Below are 13,983 nucleotides of genomic sequence, written 5' to 3' on the forward strand. Positions count from 1 at the left end.
ATCCTGTTAATAACCTATAATGGAAAATAATTTTTAAAGGAACATATGCACGTATGTTGTTGCTGCTGTTGTTTAGTCTAAGTTGTGTCTGACTCTTTTGTGACCCCATGGACTGTAGCCCACCAGGCTCCTCTGTCCATGGGGATTCTCCAGGCAAGAATACTGGAGTGGGTTGCGATGCCCTCCTCCAGGGGATCTTCCCAACCCAGGGATCGAACCTGGGTCTCTCACATTGCAGGCAGATTCTTTACCTACTGAGCCACCAGGGTAACCCCCCAAAATACTGGAGTGGGTAACCTATTCCTTCTCCAGGGGATCTTCCTGACCCAGGAATCGAACCAGGGTCTCCTGCATTGCAGGCGGACTCTTTACCAGCTGAGCCACCAGGGAAGCCCATATGCAGCTATACAGTCACACACACACACACGAATCACTTTATACTAGAAACACAACACTGCAAGCCAACTGTATGCTTCAATTAAAATTAAATAAATAAAAACTTAAAAAAAAAAAAGAGGAGAGAAAAGCTGGAGAGCTTATTGACTAGATCCGTGTGTCACGAGGCAAGGCCTGAGGAGGGCGGAAGAAGGACCCCCGGGCAGCTGGGCCAGGAAGTGGGCCCAGAGCCCACCCTCGGGGCTGCCAACCCTCAGTGTGTGGGACACCGGTGCACCTCAGAGTGTTCACACCCACAGGCTTGCTCGATGGCCTAGACTGTGGTCACACAGGCCTGGGTGTCACTGCAGCCCTCTGGCCCAGGGGCTGCCTGTGTTTATAGCTGTCGCTGCTGGAGTGGGTTCCTGGTCTGGGTGCAAGGGCGAAGCGAGGAGACTGCTCCTCCCTGACTGCCAAGCGCTGTCCATGGGCAGCCAAGAGTTGGGCCAGGGGAGCTGTCTCCATCTCCTGACAGACGCACTCACTCATTCCCATGAGCACAATGGGAGCTGGGGCTCCTGCACGCAGGCACACTTTAAAGAGCCACAAATGGCACACACTCAGAAAACAGCCTCAGCATCACAGGCATTTGGGGCTGGGTCCTTCTTTGAGCTTCCCCAGGGGCTCAGGTGGTAAAGAATCTGCCTGCAACATGGGAGACCCAGGTTCGATTCCTGGGTTGGGAAGATCCCCTGGAGAAGGGAACGGCAGCCCACTCCAGTATTCGTGCCTGGAGAACTCCATGGACAGAAGAGGCTGGCGGGCTATGGTCCATGGAGTCACAAAGAGCTGGAATGACTGAGTGAATAATGCTACTTCTTTGCTGTGGGGGCTGTCCTGCGCATTCTGTTAAATGGCATCCCCTGCCCACCAGATGACACTGCTGCTGCTGCTGCTAAGCCACTTCAGTTGTGTCCGACTCTGTGTGACCCCGTAGACGGCAGCCCACCAGGCTCCCCCGTCCCTGGGATTCTCCAGGCAAGAACATTGGAGTAGGTTGCCATTTCCTTCTCCAATGCATGAAAGAGAAAAGTGAAAGTGAAGTCGCTCAGTCGTATCTGACTCTTTGCAACCCCATGGACTGCAGCCCACCAGACTCCTCCGTCCATGGGATTTTCCAGGCAAGAGTACTGGAGTGGGGTGCCATCGCCTTCTCCACCAGATGACACTAGTACCCCCCAAACGACTCCAGACATTGTCCAGTGCTCCCGGGGTTGAGGCCAAGGGGACAAGGGGATGGTCTAACCACAAAACGACCTTGCTGATCAAATGATGGTTTAAAAAAAATAATCATAGTTCGTGTACAACGTTAAGTTAGTTTCAGATATACAGCAAACTGATTCAGTTATACAAATATATAGAAAGCTTTGATGGGCCGTTCCAGTGAGGGGCTGAGATGGGAGATGGTCCTTCCCAGGAGGAAGATGGGTCAGAAAGATACCTGCACCCCAATGTTCACAGCAGCACTAATACAACAGGCAAGACACGGAGCAACCTAAATGTCCATCAACAGGCGACAACGGGAAAAGGAAATGTGGTGTGAATGTTCGTGGAACGCTACTCTGCCAGAAAAAGGAAGAAACAATGCCATTTGCAGCAGTAAGGCGAGACCAAGAGATTTTCCTACCAAGTGAAGTAAGTCAGACAGAGAAAGACAAGTACCACGTGACATCGCTTATGCGCGGATTCTTTAAAAAACGATGCAAATGAGCATATCTACAAAACAGAAATAGCATCACAGACATAGAAAACAAACTTATGGTTATCAAAGGGGAAGGGGCAGAGAGAAGGATCCATTAGGAGCTTGGGATGAAAGTATACACACGTATATAAAACAGACAATCAACTCTGTAGTGTACAGCGCAGGGAACTACACCCAGTATCTTGTAGTAACTTATAAAAGAATGTATACAGAACTGAGTCATTTTGTTCTACACCTGAAAGCAACACAGCATTGTAAAGCAACTATATTTCAATTAAAAAAAAAAACAAAAGGAGATGAAGAAGGGATGGTCCTTGAGGGTATTATGTGAAGTGCAATAAGCCAGAAAAAGACAAATATCATATGATATCACTTATATGCAGAATCTTTAAAAAATGATACAAATGTAAGTGTAAGTAAGTTAGTGTTAGTCGCTCAGTCGTGCCCGACTCTTTGCGACCCCATGGACTGCAGCCCACCAGGCTCCTCTGTCTATGAGATTTTTCAGGCAAGGACACTGGAGTGGGTTGCCATTTCCTTCTCCAGAGGATCTTCCCGACCCAGGGATCGAGCCCAGGTCTCCCGAATCGCAGGCAGAGTCTTTACCGACTGAGCTTCAAAGCATATACGTTATTATAAATAAAATAATCAACTGCATAGCACACAGCACAGGGAACTATGCTCCACATCCTATAACGGAAAAGGATCTAGAAAAGAACAGATGCAGAACTGAATCATTTTGCTGTACACTTGAAAGTAACACAACATTGTAAATCACCTATATCTCAATTACAAAAAAAAAAAAAGGAAATGAGGAGCGGATGGACCCTGAGGGTATTACGTTCACAGATATGTCAGACAAAGAATAGTGTATGATCTCCCTCATATGTGGAATTAAAAAAAAAAAACCAAGAAGAAAACACCCCTCAAACCTCCCAAACTCACAGATACAGAGAGCAGACTGGTGGCTGCCAGGAATGGGGGGTGGGTGAACGTGGGAAGGGGGCTCAAAGGCACAAACTTTTCGTCGTCAACTGTCACGAGAATGTAGCGTGCAGCGTGGCGACTGTGGCTAATATGCCATACTGCGTAAATGAAAGCTGCCCAGAGAGTAGATCTTGGACGTTCTCATCACAAGAGGAAACGAATCCCATGGTCACTGAGCTGACAAGCATTAACTAGCCTTCTTGTGGTGGCCATCTGGCAACAGACGATACAGATACTGAATCATGTATGCTGTCCGTCTGAAGGTAAAATCAATCATAGCTCGATTAAAAAAAAGAAAAGAAACGAGGAAGGGACACGGCAGGGACGGCGGGGGAGGAAGCAGCGGACAGAGGCTCGGCCAGTGCAGGAAGCTTGGGCCTCAGTGGGCGGCCACTGTGGCTGAGGCCCAGGGACAGTACCTTCAGGAGCTGCGACAGCGTGTCCAGCGCCTCGGGGGGCCCAACCTCCAGGCCTTCGTCTCGGCCCGTGGCTCTCTTCCTGTAAGTGATGTTGCCTAGGTACAAGATGGCCGAGAGGATGGAAAAAATCCTGGGGAGAGAAGGAGCCAAGGTTGGGGCACGTCCCCAGTCTCGAGACAGCAGAAGCTTCCAGTGAACTGTGCTCAAGTTTCCAGCGATCTGGGCTGTATTCGTAAAAGCAGCCATTCTAGTCAAGAACACGCGAAATGCGAAAGACGAGCACTCCTCTGTTGGCAACTCTCTGTGAAACAGGACTTTGGAGGCACATAGCTCTATTGTTTTTTTTGGTGGTTTGGGAGAGCTTAAAAATTTTCTTATGGAGGCATCACATGCATACGCCCCCCCCCCCCCCCCAAAAATGCACACAGTTTCCCAAGTGTAGATGCTGTTTTCTTTTTCAGCCACACTGTGAGGCATATGGGATTTTAGTCACCCGACCAGGGATCGAACCTGCACTCCCTGCATTTGAAGTGTGCAGTCTTAACCACTGGACCACCAGGGAATTCCGTCCCCAGGTGTTAAGTTTGATGAAGCGTCACCAAATGTAGAGATGCTTGTGACTAACACTCAGACCAAAAGATAGAACAACATTTCAGGCCCTGGACCCTCCCTAGCTTCCAAAGAGGAACCGCTGTCCTGACATCTAATGCCATCTGTGAACGTGGCTTTGGTGAAATCACGTGTACTTACATCGGGCCTGCCGTTGAAAAGGTGTAAGGTGGGGGAGTCATGTGTGTTACTGCATGTAGCACTGTTCATTCCCTTTTTTTTTTGAAAAGATTTACTCATGTACTTTTCTTTTGTTCTGGCCAAGCTGCCTGGCGCGTGGGATGCCAGTTCCCTGATCAGGGACAGAGACTGGGTCCCTTGCAGTGGAGTCCTAACCAATGGGCTCCTGAGGCAAGTTCCCACGTTCTTTATTCTTAACGCTGCCACTTCTCAGCCTTGGCACTGCTGGTACCTGGCTTCTACCCACCTGGCCCCTCCGGCTACACCTGCAGTGTGACACTCAAAAGTGTCATCAGGCAAGGCCAAGTGTCCCCTGGGAGCACAAGCAGGACCCCAGTGGGAACCACTGCTGTGCAGGGTTGGTATCTGGACAACGGGGGCCTTTTTCTGCACAGCACCTGAGCTGAGGATGGTTCTTGAGCTTTTAAAGGGTCGTTAAGAAAACAGAATGCAAAGAACACGCCACAGAGATTGTGTGGCCCATGAAGCTGAAAAACATTTGCTCTCTGTCCCCAGAGAGTGTGCCGACTCCTGCAGGGATATACTGTAATGTGTTGATTTATTTAATCTCTGGTTGGTGGGCGTTTGGGAGGGTTTCCTGGGGTTGGGGACGGTTATAGACGAGGCTGCTGTGTGCGTTCCTGTGCGTGCTGCTGGCCAAGCATGTGTATACGTCTGGTTGTGTACATGCCTCGGCAGTAAAAGCTGCCCAATGGTTGTCCACAGGAGTTGGCCCCGTGGTGTCCTCCTGGCAGCATATTGGGCAGAGGCGTCCCCTCTGGGTGTTGCGGTCACCCAGGAAGGTGTGGAGAATGCTCTGAGTGGTTTTGAAGAATTAAAATAATTTTTAACTGTGGTCGAAGACACATCATATAAAATTCACTTTCTTGGCCGTTTTTAGCCGTATGGCTCTGTAATGTGAAGTATACCCATGTTGTTGGGCAAAAGCCTTGCGGGTTTTTTTTTGTTTTGGGTAAATATACCTGAGTAAATTTTCTTTTCTTAGATTTTTTTTTTTCTGCCTCTATTGAGATAGTGTAGCTTTTCTGCTACTTAACAAAATCTCTAGTCTGTTAATGAAGAAATTAAGATTTTTAAATGACAGAGGAATTCCCTGCTACTCCAGTGGTTAAAACTCCATGCTTTGATTGCTGAGGGCCCAGGTTCGATTTCTGGTCCGGGAACTAAGATCTCACGAGCTGCGAGGGTGTGGTCGAAAAAAAAAGAAAAGGATTTTTAAATGATGAATGACCTTTGAAAAGCCCTGCTTGTTTGTTTTAATATTCATTTATTTGCTTGGCTGCACTTGGTGTTAGTAGCAGCACGTGGGATCTAGTGCCCCAAACTGGGGCCCCTGCCCTGGGAGCGTGCACAGTCTTAGCCCCTGGGCCCCAGGGAAGTCCTGCCCTGTGGTTCTAACTGGCATCTCCCAGTGGCTAATGGGGACAGTCCTCCGTCACTCCTTGGGCTACTCTCCTTAGCGGGGTTCCTACCGGGGGAGGTCAGGTCTCCGAGCGACTGGTACCTCCAGCTAGGGGGAGGTGCCTGGCTGGGCCCACCCACTTACTGCTTCTTGGTGGCAGGAAGGAAGCCCACCATCTCCATGGCCTGCTTGAGTCTTTCAAAGTCGTGCTTCAGGTCCTCTCCGTCCTCGATCTTCAAGTTATGCTGAAAAACAAAGTCAGCAGTGCTCTGGGTACTTCTGGGCTGGGGAGGGCGGTGTGTGAGGATGATTTTGGCTGGAACTGATGGGGCAGGGCCGGGGGGAGGCAGGGAATGAATGGACTCCTTTATGCCGCCCTGCTCTGGGCCTCCTTGGAGCTGGTTTGGGGGCTGGAGAGGGCCAAGGCGGACGGCCTCTGACCCCCTGGCAGAGCGTAAACAGCCCGTGGGGAACACAGGCTGCGTTTGTGGTTGGGGCTCGAGGCTGTTTACCTGGTTGAGGTAGAAATAATCTTCAGGCTGCTTGAGCTGAAATTCCCGACGCTCTTCCTCGCTGACGCCAAGTAACAAATAATAAAACACGTGGTAGTTCCTGTAGGTCAAAATTAGGAGAAAAAAGTTGTTTTTGGAGGCCGAGCGATAGCTACTTTTCAAACCACTACTAATATTGCTTTGGAGACCAGGCCAAGGAGGAAAAAGCACCTCGATTATGTACAAATTGGAGACAATAAGTCGATTCTTATGATCTTTTTTTAAAAAAACAAAAACAAAAAAACCAAACTCCAAAAATCAAACCACGAGCTTCTCCAGTGAATAGATTCCTCAGAGGGTGGGCATCTCTCCTCACTGGCGGACCAGAGATGATGCTAATCTGACCACATTTCAGCAGACACCCAAGCGCCTACTCCAGGAAAAAGCCCCAGGGAGGCACAAAAATAAGCAGGAGGAGGTGGCAAAGCTCACGCTCCTAGGAGATCCATCAGGGCCTCCTGTAGATACTCCCCATCTCAGGACATCTGCTTTTCTCTTTCACAGGGAAGAAGGCGACATCAGGGATCATCAAGGAAATATCCCCCTACCTCTCATCCTTCTCCTGAGAGACCAGGCGAGACTTTTCAAGCAGGTACTTTTCGACAACCGCTCTGTCATCAAGCAGAAAAAGAAGAACCAAGTGTTACACGCTAATGTTGTTTCCCTGAAGAACAAGAATGATTCATGACTGTGGTAAAGCCAGCTGCAAATTAACAACCTTGGACCCAAGGTAAACACAGGGACAAAAGGGCGATAGCTCTTGAGTGTCGTAAACAAGCAACCTAAATGTCGTAAATACGATTTCATTCTTAAGGTAAATGCTATTGTCGTAAATCCACCTCACCCTACTACTACAATCTATAAAAATAAGGGTCCTGGGCTGGCCACTTCTGCCCTCCACACCGGATGTGGGCTGACAGTTGTATGGAAGCCCAACCTGGCATCACTCGGCATGGCCCCCCAGGCGGCAGGAACTGAAATGATTAGACCCATGTCCTCCCGAATAACACCGGAAAGGCGAACCCTGCTTCCATCATCTCCCCAGCCATAAAGTGTTTCTCCAACTGAAAATCGATACACAAGGTAATGGATTCACTTTTCTATTCTTCTTAAAACAGCTTTACTGATGACTGACATATGATCAACTTATACATACTCAAAAGCATGCACCCAGATGAGTTTTTCACTGGGTCCTTCCATAATCTCTTTGCAATTTTCAAAACCCGCTTTAGCAAGTATAGCTGATGCACAAAAGATATAACGTGTACGACTGCATGAGCTGTGACACACGCGAATCCCTGACAGCCCACCACCGTGACTGAGACAACGAACACGTCCTTAATCCCGAGCAGACTCTTGGGGCCTCCGTCACTCCTCCCTGCCATCCACCCCCGAGCAGCCACGGACCAACCCCGCTGAAGATTACTTTGGATTTTCTAGAATTACAAAAAACTCAAAAAACCAAAACACTCATTTAGTATGTATAGTTATCTCTCGAATAACACAAGTTTGAACTGTGGATCCACTGATAGGTGGATATTTTTTTCAATAGCAAATGCCGAAGTCCTACATGATCTGCGGTTGGGTGAATCCACGGATGCCGAACCACAGATATGAAGGAACTGGGGAACTGGAGGAACCTCGGATATACAGGGCTGACTCGAAGCCATCTGCAGATTTCTGACTAACCCCTCCGTTGTACAAGGGTCAGCTGGATACTGAATCTGCCTTCTTTCACTCAACTCAATGGTTCTGAGATTCAGCCACTTGGGAGCATGCATCAGAACTTCATTCTTCTTCATGGCTAAGTAAGGGCTTCCCAGGTGGCTCAGTAGTAAAGACTCTGCCTGTCAATGCAGGAGGCGTGGGTTCAATCCCTGGGTGAGGAAGATCCCCTGGAGGAGGAAATGGCAACCCACTCCAGTATTCTTGCCTGAAGAATCCCATGGACAGAGGAGGCTGGTAGATTATCCATGGGGTGGAAAAGACTCAGACATGACTGAGCAAATTGGCACAATAGTCTACATGTCTGCTGCTGCTGAGTCACTTCAGTCCTGTCCGACTCTGTGCGACCCCATAGACGGCAGCCCACCAGGCTCCCCCGTCCCTGGGATTCTCCAGGCAAGAACACTGGAGTGGGTTGCCATTTCCTTCTCCAATGCATGAAAGTGAAAAGTGAAAGTGAAGTCCCTCAGTCGTGTCTGACTCTTAGCGACCCCATGGACTGCAGCCCACCAGGCTCCTCCGTCCCTGGGATTTTCCAGGCGAGAGTACTGGAGTGGGGTGCCACTGCCTTCTCCGTGTCTACATGTCTAGATACACATTTTGTTTATCTGTTTATCACTTGATGGACGTGTGCTGGGCCCGGGTCCCTGAGGCTGTGTTGGTCCTGGGGTAGGAACGAGGTACTCACACAGCCACACCCTCAATGCTAATAGAGACTTCAGACATTTCCTGGAGCTCTACTGCGAGGCTCTAGGCACTGGGATTTCTGAGTATTGCTCAGAGTACTGAGATTAAGTTGAGATTAAATACACTGGATTTGAATGCCCTCCGGGAGGGGCACTGTGGCTCCCACTGATGGAGAAGGCGCTAACGTGCTGTCTAGGACCTCACAGGAGGCGGGTGGCCTGGTGGGGACCTGACTCTCACGGGATCCTCGATCACCAGGTATGTGAGCTGCACAGCTCTGCAGGTCACCCTCATCCTGTGATACAGAAGAGGGAGCTGGGGGTTAGGGCCCTGGTCCCAGGCCTGCTGAATGCTTCCAGACTGTCTCCAGGACGGCAGTCTTCCGGCTGCAGCCTTGCGCAAGCGCGCACACACACGCTGAACGGATGCCTGCGCGCACACCCCGCACGGGGTGGGTTTCCGAAGGCTCAGCACGCGCGTGTCCTCTCTTCTTTCAAACTCCTATTTTCTTCCACTCCCTCCTCTGACCAGTAACTTGTGGTTCTCAGCAGTTTTGTTTTCCTGGGCAGGAAGGCTGCCTCTGGTCCTAGACTCACGTTTCCATCTCAGTCTGCGGCCAATTCTCCGTGCTGTCTCGCCACATGGGCAAGGACAGTGACCCCGCAAGGGCACCCAGCTGTCATCTGACAGGCCACAGCCTTCGGTGATTACTCGTGAAGCCTGGGCCCCTACAGGGGTGATCTTGCACACAGCCAGGGATCCCCTCCGTACTGAGCCCTTGAGCCCACAGGAACACGAGGCCTTGCAAATTGGGGAACTGGGGGGAGGGGTGGACTGCCCTTGAACCTTGGCCTTGTCGGGAAGCGGCATCGAAAAGTGTCACCTGCCCAAAAGCAGAACCAGGTCTGGGCCTGCTCCCTGCAAGCTGGTGGCAGCCACTCCCTGGACGGGAAGTGCACGTCCTTCCACCCAGCGTGGGCAGGCCACCGTCAAGGGCTGAGGCAGGACCTCCTTTCCTGAATCCGAGGCCACAGACAGGATGCTGCAGCTGATGTGTGAGATCCAGTGGCCCAGGACCACAGCTGCCCTGAGCCTGCCAAGAGCCGAGGTGTGCAGGGCAGGCTGGCTGCTTCGCCGAGGGCCAGCCCTGCTATGTGCTGGGCCAAACGGTGGCTCCCAGAAGACACGTCCACCTGGAACGTGTGACTGTGATTCTGAAAAAACACTTTTGCAGATGAAATTAAGTGAAGGACCTGGAGATGGGGTTTCCTTGGGGGCTCAGCCGGTAAAGAATCTGCCTGCAGTGGGGGAGACCCAGGTTCGATCCTTGGATGGGAAAGATCTTCTGGAGAAGGGAATGGCAACCCACTGCAGTATTCTTGCCTGGGAAACCCCAGGGACAGAAGAGCCAGGCACGCTACCGTCCACAGGGTCGCAAGAGTTGGACACAACTGAGCAGCTAACACTCTCACCTTATTTTTCTATAGATGAGATCCTCCTCCATGGTCCAGAGGGGCCCTAAATCCAGAGACAAGTATCCCAGAAGACAGAGGAGGAGATCATAGAGAAATTCAGGGGAGAAGACCGCATGGAGACTGGAGCAAATACTGGGGTGATGGGGCTATGAGCCAAGGGTACCTGGGGCCCCCGGAAGCTGGAAGGGGCCAGGAGGGATCCTCGCCTAGAGCCCCTGGAGGGAGCATGGCCCTTCCCACACCTTGATCTTGGACTTCTGGCCTCCAGAACCACGAGAGAATAATTGTTTTGTGCTCTTATTGCTGTGTGCTGACCGGTCTGTGATACTCTGTTTCAGCAGCCACGGGACATGAAATGGAGAGCACGGGAAGGACTGATCTGGGGGGAGAAGAGGGGCATCGAGGACCCCACTGGCAGCAAAGGCTCCGGCTTCTGGCCTGCAGAGCCAGTCCGGGACCCAGGAAAACGTGAGGCAGCCTCTGGGTGTCTCTGCTCCCAAGGGAACCGCTGGAACGAGAAACAGTTGGTTTCTGCGTCTTCTACTTAGTAAGATACCATGGGCTTCCCCTGCTAGTCAGAGGCTCTGCAATGTGGCAGATACAATATGGACCCATGGGAGAAAACCAGATTTAAAATAAGGAGTGAGGGGGAATTCCCTGGCAGTCCACCGGTTAGGACTCTGTGATTTCACTGCTGTGGCCCAGGTTCAACCCCTGGGTGGGGAATGAAGATCCCATAAGCCTCAAAGCACAGAAGAGCAGGACAGAATAGAATAAAATAGAGTGAGGGTCTTTCTGGAGAAAGGGCTGAAACCTGCGGGGCAAGTGGGGGCAGGATAGTGGTTCTGCCCATGCAGAGACCACGCTGGGCCCAGCGGCAGTTGGGAAGGGACTACTGGACGGCCCATGGAAGGCGGGGGCCATGGGGAGAACTGCCCACTCTTGAGTGTCCCTGAGGGGCTGAGGGGCCAGAGGAGATGTTGCCTTTAGCGAGGGTCTCTCTCCCTACATCACTTAAGAGCCTGGGCAGACGGAAAAAGGAAAGAAGCCAGAGGCTGAAGGATTTGGGAAGGAAACATTTCTGTCCTTGTCTTGAACCTGCACCATCAACTGAGATGATCATCAGTCAGGTTTAGGTTTATTTTTTTTGCCACGCCATGAGGCAAGTAGGATCTTAGTTCCCTGACTGGGGACTGGACCTGTCCCCCTGCAGTGGAAGCACAGAGTCGTAAAACCACTGGACCAGTGGGGAAGTCCCAGTCAGATTTAGATGGACAGAAGAACCCGGATATTTTGAAATCAATCCTCCTGGAGGACCTCTGCCTTCCTGAAACACATGAGCCTTCGCGCAGCCTCTATGGGCCTGTTGCTTGGATCTCCCCGCATCTAACATTTAAGGATTCTTATTCTACTGCTTAGAGCATCACCTGGAGCCTTTGCAAATCCCACCGCCACTGTGGACCCTCACACCAGAATGTGGAGCGGGAAGGGTTCCTTTAAGTCACCAGCCAATGGACTGTGCCGAAATGTCTTTTTTTTTTTCCCCACTGTGAAATAGTTTATGGCTCATAAGACCTTTGCATGTTAAACAAAAATCCAAAACACTATGCAGTATTAAGTTGCAATTATATTTTTTTAACTACTTGAAACTACCCAGAACGTACATCTTAAGAGGAAAAAAATCCTACAGTATCAACCGCGGAAATCACAGTATGACCAAATAGATAATTCCTTGTAACATTAACTCATTGCATAAGGCTGCCAGGTATTTTTATTAGCATAACACTGCACAGAATACAAATAAACACAATTTCTTTTTCGTTTTTTGGGAACACAATTTCAAAGTTGCACATTTAGTTGAAGTAACTGTACCTTCACGTAAGAACTCACATTTCTGGCACAAAATGTAAATCTGTTTTAACTTCCGCCTGGCAGTCAACTTCACAATCCAGCTACCACCTATGAACTCATTTGTCTCCTCATCCACCTAGCCATCCAAACCACCCATCAGTCTATATACTCATTTATGAATCCATCCATCTACCAATGATCCCATCCATCCATCCACGAATCAAACCACCCCTCCATCCTTCTATCTGTTCATCCATGAACCTACCCACTCATCATCCATCCATGCATCTACCCACCCATCCATGAGCCTACTATCCATCGATCAATCTATCCATCCATCCACGAACCTACCCATCCAAATCCATCAGTCCACATATCCATCCTCTCATTTATTCTCTACCAGTGAGTCCATCCATCCACCCGTGAATCTACGCGCCCATCCATCATCCATCATCCATCCATCCATCCATGAATCTACGCACCCACCCTTCCATCCATCCATCCGTGAATCTACCCATCCGTCACCCATCCATCTAAAAAGCTACCCATCCATTTTTCTGGCCACCCATCCATGAACCTGCTGCCCATCCATCATCCATCCATCACCCACCCATCCATGAACCTGCTACCCATCCATCCATCCATGAACCTACCCAACCATCACCCACCCATCTATGAATCTACCCATCCTTCCATCCACCCACCCACCCTGGAATCCATCCATCGGTCTAGGTCCCGCCCATCCCTCCCTCCATCCCACTCACCCACCTACTTTCAGCACAACTGGACAACTGCCTTACTTCGCTACCTAGCATCATGTCTCCTTCCAGCTAAAGGGGCACATTTGGCAAATGCCAGAGTCCACATCAACTCTTCCTAGACCCGTGGAATCAGAAACATCAAGATCAGGAAATAGGTTGGTGGGCCCTCGCCTGCTCTTGACAAATCCCATCATGCTAGGAACTCTAGCTCATGGTACTTAACTTCGTGGGTGCCTCAATGCCCTAGGCGACGCCCCGTGGCAGGTAGGTTTGGTTATGAAGGTGCCGCCCTCCTCCCCCACCCACGCTTCCTGCCACCTCTCAGACTTTCATATCAATGACTAAAAATCATACTCGTTTCCCTTCATGATTCACAAATGCCTGCAAGATCATGACTTCAGCATTCAGTTCCCTGCTGACCCAGTCCTGGGTCCCCGCTGCAGGGAAGCCCAGGACCCCAGACCAACGGTGGAGTGCAGAGCGTGGGCACCAGCTGACTTACCCTCTCACGATGCCGCTCTCCAGGTAGTTGACCTGGATGAATTTCCCAAATCGGCTGGAATTGTTGTTGTGAGCTGTTTTAGCATTTCCAAAAGCCTGCGAGGAAAACAAAAGCAGGTTTTCAGACTGTGAGGATGAAATTTCTACAGGCCTCAGCCTGGAGGCTCCCTCAGGGTGTTGTGGACCATGGTTCACTGGAAGCCACTCACAGACTCCAGGTGACGCCTGGAAAACACACAGGTAGGCAGCCCAGCGCGTCCCAAGTGTGTGCGCGCACGCTCAGTCGCGCCTGACTTCTTTGAGTCCCCATGGACTGTACCCACCAGACTCCTCTGTCCATGGGATTCTTCAGGCAAGAGTACTGGAGCGGGTTGTCATTTCCTCCTCCGAGGGACCTGCCCGACACAGGGATTGAACCCACGTCTCCTGCGGCTCCCACACTGGCAGGCAGATTCTTTACCACTGAGCCACAGGGGCTTCCGACACATCTTAGGGGCTTGCTCTTCACCTCTGTGTTGAGGCGTAGGAGGGGCTCAAGTTCTAAGTCCTGGACACTGGAAACACCAGTTGTAGGAATTTTTTTTTCAGTAATAACTGTTCACGCAGCAAACTCTGGCCTGTGGTCAAATCCAGTCTACTGTATGTTTTTGTACTGCCTGTAAGCCAAGAGTGGTTTT

The 13,983-nt window shown here is 50.5% G+C and overlaps 1 protein-coding gene across 10 annotated transcripts in view; it reads right to left on the reverse strand.

Moving 5' to 3' along the window:
- MYO9B (myosin IXB) overlaps positions 1-13,983 on the reverse strand; it is a 111,961-nt gene that overhangs the window by 42,299 nt on the left and 55,679 nt on the right. For all 10 annotated transcript variants that reach the window (XM_042249712.1, XM_027969453.2, XM_042249709.1 and 7 more), the window contains exons 3-7: positions 13,308-13,402; positions 6,855-6,917; positions 6,268-6,367; positions 5,900-6,000; positions 3,544-3,673 (exon numbers count right to left, since the gene is read on the reverse strand). In XM_042249712.1, coding sequence (XP_042105646.1) covers positions 3,544-3,673; positions 5,900-6,000; positions 6,268-6,367; positions 6,855-6,917; positions 13,308-13,402 — 489 coding nt within the window. The remainder of the gene's footprint in view (positions 1-3,543; positions 3,674-5,899; positions 6,001-6,267; positions 6,368-6,854; positions 6,918-13,307; positions 13,403-13,983) is intronic.

The sequence above is a fragment of the Ovis aries genome, chromosome 5, assembly GCF_016772045.2.
Source record: "Ovis aries strain OAR_USU_Benz2616 breed Rambouillet chromosome 5, ARS-UI_Ramb_v3.0, whole genome shotgun sequence".
In the NCBI taxonomy this organism is placed as follows: domain Eukaryota; kingdom Metazoa; phylum Chordata; class Mammalia; order Artiodactyla; family Bovidae; genus Ovis; species Ovis aries.